The sequence below is a fragment of the Littorina saxatilis genome, linkage group LG4 (genome assembly GCF_037325665.1).
Source record: "Littorina saxatilis isolate snail1 linkage group LG4, US_GU_Lsax_2.0, whole genome shotgun sequence".
NCBI lineage: Eukaryota > Metazoa > Mollusca > Gastropoda > Littorinimorpha > Littorinidae > Littorina > Littorina saxatilis.
In genome coordinates this window covers 30705828-30715637 of record NC_090248.1, presented here as the reverse complement: position 1 = coordinate 30715637, position 9810 = coordinate 30705828, and the positions used below count along the sequence as shown (strand labels likewise).

Here is a 9810-nt window from a genome sequence, read left to right as displayed (position 1 = left end):
TGGACCCCTCTCCGCCCCCTTCTTCCCTATCTCCTCGCGTACCCTACTACACCTGCTCGGGACTGAGGCACAAAAGAACTCACACACGTAAGCTTTCGTCTTCCTGCCTGTGTCAAACTGGGAGGTACTGCGGTGACCTACATAATGTTTTCGGTCGAGGTATCCCACATTTTTGACACCTCGCCGTCTGCGGTGCAAAGCCGGCGAGATGACACAATGTGTGTGCTTGCACCCCCATCCCCAAATAGTTCTTGGGCAACAGCCTTCCCTCTTCTTCCTTCCTGCTTTGAGAGAAGGTGTGTGTTCAAAAAAAAAAGGGGAGGGGGGTTGAAACGAAAGCATGCTCAACAAGCATTAGCAAGTATTTTGCGGAGTGTTGCCTAAGAAGTATTTGTTGAGCGACGGCCCCGGCGCCGGGATAGATGTATGCTGCTTGCGGGCATTGACCTTCGACTAGCGTTGGGCGGACCGAGTTGGGTGCACCGGTGTGCAGTGTGTGTGTGTGTGTTTTGCATTTTCTCTTGATCCTCCCGGCTTTATCACCATCCATGCATCATCGTTTTTGCTCTCTCTCTCTCTCTCTCTCTCTCTCTCTCTCTCTCTCTCTCTCTCTCTCTCTCTCTCTCTCTCTCTCTCTCTCTCTCATTATTTAGCCAGTTGACAGTCAACTTTTGTATCACCCTTCGGCGTGAGCTGTATACTTGCAAGGAAAAACATATTGCCCTTGTCTTACTTTGAAAAAAAAAAAAGCATGCACAAAAAACCGTGCTCTTCTTCTTCTTCTTCTTCTGCGTTCGTGGGCTGAAACTCCCACGTACACTCGTGTTTTGCACGAGTGGAATTTTACGTGTATGACCGTTTTTACCCCGCCATTTAGGCAGCCATACGCCGCTTTCGGAGGAAGCATGCTGGGTATTTTCGTGTTTCTATAACCCACCGAACTCTGACATGGATTACAGGATCTTTTTCGTGCGCACTTGGTCTTGTGCTTGCGTGTACACACGGGGGTGTTCGGACACCGAGGAGAGTCTGCACACAAAGTTGACTCTGAGAAATAAATCTTTCGTCGAACGTGGCGACGAACTCACGCTGACAGCGGCCAACTGGAAATCCAGCGCGCTACCGACTGAGCTACATCCCCGCCCCTAACCGTGCTCTAAATATTCTTCTGCTACGCTCTCTCTCTCTCTCTCTCTCTCTCTCACTCTCTCTCTCTCTCTCTCTCTCTCTCTCTCTCTCTCTCTCTCTCTCTCTCTTACCACCACCACTCTCTTTCTCCTTTTATCCCACCCCTTACTCTCCAGACCCGAAAACAAGTATTTGAACTTATTTCCCTTATAAAATACCCTTATAAAATAATAATATGAGTGATTCAGGTGTGTAGGAGGAGCGTTGACTGTGAATTTATTTTAACTTATAACGAGGTCATCTTGCACTGCTGACTTGATGTGCTTTAGTTCAAATTAATGTCCCTGTTCAAGACCATACGTTGAACTTGAGTGCAAAAGGGCGAAAGCACTTTGGAAGCGATGCAATTTTCAGATAAGACTAAAGAAGAAGAAAGAAAAATGCACACGCTGAGCGGAAAACGTGAGATTTGTCACACGGAATGAGTCTCCTATTTGCACGCAAGAGTAAAATCAGCTGGTTGTGTAGGTCCGTTGCCACGGTTTGTGTCGGTGTGTGTGTTGTGTGTGTGTGTGTGAAACTGCTAAAATGACCCTGCACCATTTCTTTCCCCCCCTCTCTGTCTGCGTTCATGCATGCCGCGTGAGGGGTGGTGGTGGTGTGGGTGTAGGTGCGTGCAACAGAGAGAGGGGGAGTGGTTGTGGGCTGGGGTACCGGCAAAAATGACCCTGAACTGTTTAACGGAGCATTGAAGCTCTCTCTCTCCCTCTCTTTCTCTCTCTCTCCCTCTTCCTCTCTCTCCCTCTTTCTCTCTCTCTCTCTCTCCCTCTTTCTCTCTCTCTCCCTCTCTCTCTTCCTCTCTCTCTTCCTCTCTCCCGCTCTCGCTCTCTCTCTCTCGCTCTCTCGCTCTCTCTCTCTCTCTCTCTCTTTCTCAAAGTTAGTCTATAAGGGCTTTGACGGCGAAGGGAAAAAATGCTACTATTGATTAGGCTGCTCGGGGTCTTTATCGTGTTTGACATGTTTGCACATGCAGAAACACACCCACCTGCAAAGTGGGATCTTCCAGGAACACATAAAGGGTAATGAGCGAGAGACATAGTGGAGGTCGTGGTATTTTTATCAGTTGGAGGCCAAAGTCTGCACATTACCTGCTGCTAGCATTACGCGAACAGCTGATCAGCTGACAGGCATTCGCTTCGCTCGTGGTGGGTGTTTCCCCCTCACAGCCAATAGAAAACCTCCTTCACTCGTAACAACCAATCGGCGCTCGGGGATGGAAGGCGTGAAAGGGTTGTGAGGGGTGCTTTGTCAATGTGAAGGACGTTGATAGAAGTTTCACGTCAGCTTTCTGTTCTTGAAATAGCAAGGGGTTTGTTTTTGTTTGAACATGCTCGGGCCTTTTTTTTTCTGTCCTGTTTCTCGTAATAAAATGTGTTATAAATGGCTGTTATGGGATACACGAAAGTGGAACGCCCGTGAAAGTAAAGTAAGGCGCACTATACGCCGGTCGACTGTCTGCAACGCTCACGAAGTATGTGTTGTGTTGGCAGTTTGGTCCTATGATCTACAGCAACGACCTTGCCCTGTTCTGTGAGGCCTTGGCATGCGGTGGGGGGGAGGGGGGGTGGTGGTGGTGGTGGTAGAGATTGCATGCAAGGTGGTTTGCACCCAGAGAGTACGAGTGCGATTCCCAGGTATCCTTATCTTCTGGTGCACCGATTTACACGTGGTTTACTTACTGGTTATTGAATGACCAGTTTCCGCAAAGATCACACATAATGATCTATGTTGTTTGTCCATCTTAGTTGTGTGCGCATTCAGAACATATATATTGATCATGCACATCCCCATTGCAACATGTTCTTTTCTTAGCCTGTTGAGCACACTTTCACCTCATGGTAGGGTCATAATATTAATAGGTCACATCATAGGATCAGATTAGGTCACATAGCAGCTGGTCACCACTTTTTGGCATTTGCAGTCTGTGCAAGCACTCACATATAAAGGCTACATACTTGCTAGCTTGTCTCCGACTCTTAAGTTGACAGAATTTTGCATTTCGCAGAGTGAATCTGTGTTGGCTGTAAAATGCCTGTTCCGATAGATGCACCAGTAAAAACAGGTCTGTTGTTTGAACTTTGAGAATGTATGTTAGTATGTATGGAAGTGGATGCTGAACATATGTATTTTATGATTGTTGGCTGCAGAGAGAGAGAGAGATAAGATAAGAACATGTTTTATTTCTGAGGAAAATTATATAAGTAATCGCTGCTTTTTGACTCACATGCGAAGCAAAAGTGAGTCTATGTAATCGGTCAGTGTTAGTCTGTCCGGCCGGCCGGCCGTCCGGCCGGCCGTCCGTAGACACCACCTTAACGTTGGACTTTTCTCGGAAACTATCAAAGCGATCGGGCTCATATTTTGTTTAGTCGTGACCTCCAATGACCTCTACACTTTAACGATGGTTTCGTTGACCTTTGACCTTTTTCAAGGTCACAGGTCAGCGTCAAAGGAAAAATTAGACATTTTATATCTTTTCTCGGAAACTATCAAAGCGATCGGGCTCATATTTTGTTTAGTCGTGACCTCCAATGACCTCTACACTTTAACGATGGTTTCGTTGACCTTTGACCTTTTTCAAGGTCACAGGTCAGCGTCAAAGGAAAAATTAGACATTTTATATCTTTGACAAAGTTCATCGGATGTGATTGAAACTTTGTAGGATTATTCTTTACATCAAAGTATTTACATCTGTAGCCTTTTACGAACGTTATCAGAAAAACAAGGGAGATAACTAGCCTTTTCTGTTCGGCAACACACAACTTAACGTTGGGCTTTTCTCGGAAACTATAAAAGTGACCGGGCTCAAATTTTATGTGAACGTGACTCATTGTGTTGTGAATAGCAATTTCTTCCTGTCCATCTGATGCCTCATATAATATTCAGAACTGCGAAAGTGACTCGATCGAGCGTTTGCCCTTCTTGTTTACAATGAGCCCTCGCCCGTGAGGGAACAATGGTACCAACTAACTCATTGAATAATAATCACAGAGAGAGAGAGAGAGAGAGAGAGAGAGAGAGAGAGAGAGAGAGAGAGAGAGAGAGAGAATAGACAGACAGCTGCCTTTGAGTTAAGGGCACAAAGAATAGGTTTGCTTACATGAAACATGACTCATTCTTTTAAGGTCTACTTTTCCTCACAATTGAGCATTGTGTCCAGATCAGTGTGACAGTTGTTGGCTGAACCTCAGCTGCTCTGGAAAAGGGGTGTGGATAAATGACAGTCTTCAAGATGAAAAGGATTGCCAGGAAACAAAAGTTCATTACAACAGAGCCCTGTTTAAGACCCCCATTTTAATTATCACAACCTTACATATCCCTCTCCCACTTAGACCCTAGTTTTTCCAGATGTTATGTTCTTAAAGACTTTAAATGAATCTCTTTCTAAAAATGCTCTCCCTTTGAAAAAATAATGTTCTTAGATTTGTGGAGGACCTACAAGGGTTAGGGGTGGCGTTTCCACAGTATCCATTTACAGTCCATGTTTGGTCTTCCATATTTCCTTTTTTTCTTCTTTTTTTCTCCTCGTCTTTACACCTGTTCCTTGTCCCGTTGTGCTCTCACACCGCCCCGCCCCTGTACTCAGTGCTCCATCCACCTCTGAATTTCGTTCCGCTGCCAGACTTGTCGATTTTACAGACGCTCCAGGGGTGGGATGTCTTCTATATTTCTAATCTGTAAACGTTTTGTGTTTTGTTGTTGTTGAAAAAGCCTGCCAGAGAGATTTGTGCTTGGAAGTCTTGGCAACAGAGGAAGGGGAAAGTTAGGGGAAGAAAGAAGGGCTGGGGTGTAGTTTGTTTGTTTGCCTAACGCCCAGCCGACCACGAAGGGCCATATCAGGGCGGTGCTGGGGTGTAGTTTGTTTGTTTGCCTAACGCCCAGCCGACCACGAAGGGCCATATCAGGGCGGAGCTGGGGTGTAGTTTGTTTGTTTACTTAACGCCCAGTCGACCACGAAGGGCCATATCAAGGCGGTGCTGGGGTGTAGTTTGTTTGTTTGCTTAACGCCCAGCCGACCACGAAGGGCCATATCTGGGCGGTGCTGGGGTGTAGTTTGTTTGTTTGCTTAACACCCAGCCGACCACGAAGGGAAGGGCCATATCAGGGCGGTGCTGGGGTATAGTTTGTTTGTTTGCTTAACGCCCAGCCGACCACGAAGGGAAGGGCCATATCAGGGCGGTGCTGGGGTATAGTTTGTTTGTTTGCTTAACACCCAGCCGACCACGAAGGGAAGGGCCATATCAGGGCGGTGCTGGGGTATAGTTTGTTTGTTTGCTTAACACCCAGCCGACCACGAAGGGAAGGGCCATATCAGGGCGGTGCTGGGGTATAGTTTGTTTGTTTGCTTAACACCCAGCCGACCACGAAGGGAAGGGCCATATCAGGGCGGTGCTGGGGTGTTAAGTTTGTTTGTTTGCTTAACGCCCAGCCGACCACGAAGGGAAGGGCCATATCAGGGCGGTGCTGGGGTATAGTTTGTTTGTTTGCTTAACACCCAGCCGACCACGAAGGGAAGGGCCATATCAGGGCGGTGCTGGGGTATAGTTTGTTTGTTTGCTTAACACCCAGCCGACCACGAAGGGAAGGGCCATATCAGGGCGGTGCTGGGGTGTAGTTTGTTTGTTTGCTTAACGTCCAGCCGACCACGAAGGGAAGGGCCATATCAGGGCGGTGCTGGGGTGTTAAGTTTGTTTGTTTGCTTAACGCCCAGCCGACCACGAAGGGAAGGGCCATATCAGGGCGGTGCTGGGGTGTAGTTTGTTTGTTTGCTTAACGCCCAGCCGACCACGAAGGGAAGGGCCATATCAGGGCGGTGCTGGGGTGTAGTTTGTTTGTTTGCTTAACGCCCAGCCGACCACGAAGGGAAGGGCCATATCAAGGCGGTGCTGGGGTGTGGTTTGTTTGTTTGCTTAACGCCCAGCCGACCACGAAGGGAAGGGCCATATCAGGGCGGTGCTGGGGTGCAGGGGTGGAGGTGGACTGAGTGCCAACCAAATTATGTGATGTTTGACCCAGATTGAAAACCAAGAGTTGTGATCAGGGAATGATCAGGGAACAGGGTATGTAAAAGGGACGGAGTGAGAGAGGTAGGGAGTGACCCATGCCTCTGCTTACTTTTGTATCTCTTTCAATTAATTTGTTGTTCTGTGGACTTCAACTTTTGTGTACTTGTCCTACATTTGAAAGAGGTGTGTGTTGTTTACTTAACCAAATAAAGAGGGGGGCTTTCTTCTTCATTGCAGTTGTGTGTAACTTTGTTGTTATTGGTATGTTGTTGAAAGTTTTGATTGTTTTGTGGTATAGTTAATTAAGGAGGGGGTGGGGGGAGAGCAGGGTGTTCAAAGCTGTGATGGGAAAGCAGCAATTCACCAAATGATACATGATTATTTTTGTGTAAAATATTTAATGAACAATCAGTTGCTAGGCTCATCTTCTACCTAATGAGATGTACACATTCACTAACAAAATCGTCATTCTTCTTTGTGTTGACAGCCTCGCGGCTGGGACGGAGGCCGAAGCGGTTAAAGGAGGTGGGCGGCGGGGAGGGGAGTGGAGGGGCACGGAGCCACGGAGGCAACATGCCCATCGCCCCCTACCCCTCCCCGCAGGAGCTGTACCGGGTGCGCATGGCGGAGCTGCAGAAGATCGTGCAGACCAACGGCACCTTCAAAGCCGAACTGATGCAGGCCTTCCTGTCCGCCGCCAAGGCCAGCTTCCTGGAGCATTCCAAGAGCGGGACTGCTGAGGGCGGGGGTCCGGGGGGCAAAGGTCAGGGTGGGGTCAAGGGCGCCCAGCAGCAGATGATGGACATGGCGGGGCTGGCGGGGCTCAGTCAGGGCGTGGTGTCCTGCTCCGGCAGCCCCATGCCCTCCTCCTCCTCCACCACCACCGCAGACGCCCCCACCGGTTCGGGAGACAACGCTGGGCTTAGCGCGGGCCTGGCCGGGGTGGACTCCCCGTCCAGCATGAACAGCCCCGGGGGGTCCGTCATCGACTTCAGCAACTTTGCAGCGCTGGACACTTTCTTGTTTGAGCACAGTCTGCCCTCCACGCCGGGTGGGGGTGGGGGTGGGGGTGGTGGCGGGGGCGGGGGTCAGCAGAGCTCCATAGACGCGGTGGCCGAGCTGCAGGCCCTCAACAGTCCCTTCAACCTAAACAACGTCACTCTCGACCCCGTCTCTGCCGCCACCAGCCCGCTCTCCGAGATGGGGATGGCCGGGTCCCCCCACCTTCTCCCCGCCTCCTCCTCCTCCCTCACCAACGGTAGTGGGAGCTGCGGGATGTTGGGGGTGGAGACATCCCCCTCTTCCTCGGGCGCGGGCCTGCTGGACAACGGTGGCGGTTTGCCCACTCCCGTCTTGAACTATAACGTGAACTCTAACGTGGCCTCGCCCCAGCTACAGTATCAACAACAGTACGCTGCCCCTCCCACCTCCTCCACCACATCGCCCTCCCTGTCCGGCTTTAGTGGTGTGCAAGTCAAGACTGAGCCCTCGCTTATCAAGATGGAGCCGTGTGCTAGCTTTTCCCCGTCCTCGGACGTTAGCAGGACTTTGGTGAAAACGGAACCGATATCGCCCGAGCCCACCAGCCCTCAGTCTGGCTTCAGCGTCAAGTCCCCCGCTGAAGTAAAACCTGATTGGCTAGCGAATCTTCCGCCTGTGGACGTGAACTCCATCATGGAAGAAGTGAGACTGATTCCGTCTGAGGATCGACGTCTCTTGATGGAGCAGGTAGGCTGTTGATGTTTTTGTCAGTAGTACAGTGGAACCTGCCTGTTAAGACTACATGCACAAATCTGAAAGAATCGGGTCTTGAACGGGAGGGAGTCTAAAAACAGAGGTTTACTCTCAGAGGTTTTGAAGAGGAAATGTAAGAAAACAAGGGGAGTAAGTGTGATCAAACAGTGTTCGCTGGGTTATTGGAGTTTCATATTTGTTGATGGCAAACCAAGTTGAAGTTGAAAATGCATGTATGCACTTGTGGCTGCGGTAGATTTGCCTGTGTGTGTGTGTGTGTGTGTGTGTGTGTGTGTGTGTGTGTGTGTGTGTGTGTGTGTGTGTTGCATATGGGGTGCTTTAATGTGCAAAAAAATGTGTTGAAATGTATGTTATCCTCTCTGTGAATAGTTTAACAAGCAGTATGTTCATATATATATATATATATATATAAATATTTATCCTACATACGCGAGAGAGACACCCGTGAGATAATAATCGTTCAAATCACACGTGTGTATATCATGTAAATGACGTCATGTCAAGCAAGTCTGGCAGGGACCTGTTTTTCCACTGCTTATGATGCCAAAGTCACTGAGACAAACGTCATTATAGAAACAAAAATTGCGCTCGCTAATTACCCTCGATGAATCTTTAGAACTAACACGTCGCGCCACACTTTCAGAGTGACGTTTCTTTGTTTTGACGTAATAGATTGCACGAGGCTTTAGAAGAGATCGAGGTTCCAAAACAAGCGTCTTCAATTTAATTACATATTACTTCCCCAAATCTCATAAATAGCAATTTACTTCCGTTAAGTGCTTAAACGTTGAACACGCTTCCCTGGTTACACAAGGGAAGCCACTCCCCCAAAGAAAACATCACGTAACCATGGTCACCAGACCACGTGATCTATGAGGGTAAGCTCCCCTTGAAGCCACGTGACACGCGGCCACCATTTGACAGCTGCGCTTCCGGTTTTCACCGGAAGTGTAGGTCTACCGGTTAGCGGACATGTGACAGTCCCATCCGGTTCTGACCTAGGGCTGGCCTACGGGCCTCCGGGCTTCCGCCCGCAGTCCGTGCAACAGCAGCTTCGGCATGATGCCGCTGCTTCGGTTGCACTTCCGGCTCCGCTTGGATTTTCCGCTCCGGTTCTCGACGCTTCCTCTTGGACGTCGGCGTTCACGGACCATGGACTGGCCTCCTCTGGTGCAGCAGCCTCTCCACCCTTCTGTGGTGGCGTCTGCTAGCGCCTCTGTTCCTGCGAACTTGGATTTCATGGCTTCATCCTCTCACCCTCCTCTTAGTCAGGGGGTGAGGATGGACGATTTCCGGCAGGGTGGGTTGTCGGCTTCCGGCTTTCCCCCTCAGCATTCTTTCGCAGGCAACTACGGCTTTGAGTCTTGCCCTTCGGTCGCCGCGTCAGACTCGCAGTCAGTCGACGACGAGCAGACACGTTCTGGTTTTCCGGCCAAGCTTAAGGCGGCTCTGGAATCTGCGGCCGAGGTCACCTCTCGTTATTTTCCGGAAGGGGCCTCGGCTGCGGTGTCTTCCTCTTCAGCGTTTCCGTCGGCCATGGCTGACTTCCGCTCGGGGAAGGAGGAGGAACAATACTTCCGGTTTGAAGAATCATCGTCAGTGGCGTTCCACCTCTCGCGCATTTTTGCCAAATCCGCTCCTTCGGGCAGCGGTGTGCCTCCAGTTCCTGTTCCGTTGCTGGTGGCCCACGGCCCAGCTCCAGAACAGGCGCTGCCCTGGCTAGCCTCTTCTTCACAGGCTTCGAGTTTCGTGCCCTCTGCGCCAAAGAAGCTTTCTTTGCCCAGGGTTCCTCGGAATTTGCTGTCGCTGTTTTCTCTCCCGCGCTCACCCTTGTCGGTGTCGCCTGAGATTCTCCCTCTTC

At 49.9% G+C, this 9810-nt stretch overlaps 1 protein-coding gene across 1 annotated transcript in view; it reads left to right on the top strand.

Annotated features, from left to right (window-relative positions):
* Positions 1–9810, top strand: part of LOC138964467 (ecdysone-induced protein 78C-like) — a gene marked incomplete in the record, with an annotated part of 58170 nt that overhangs the window by 31730 nt on the left and 16630 nt on the right. Inside the window, 1 exon segment of the mRNA XM_070336432.1 lies at positions 6682–7922. Coding sequence (XP_070192533.1) covers positions 6682–7922 — 1241 coding nt within the window.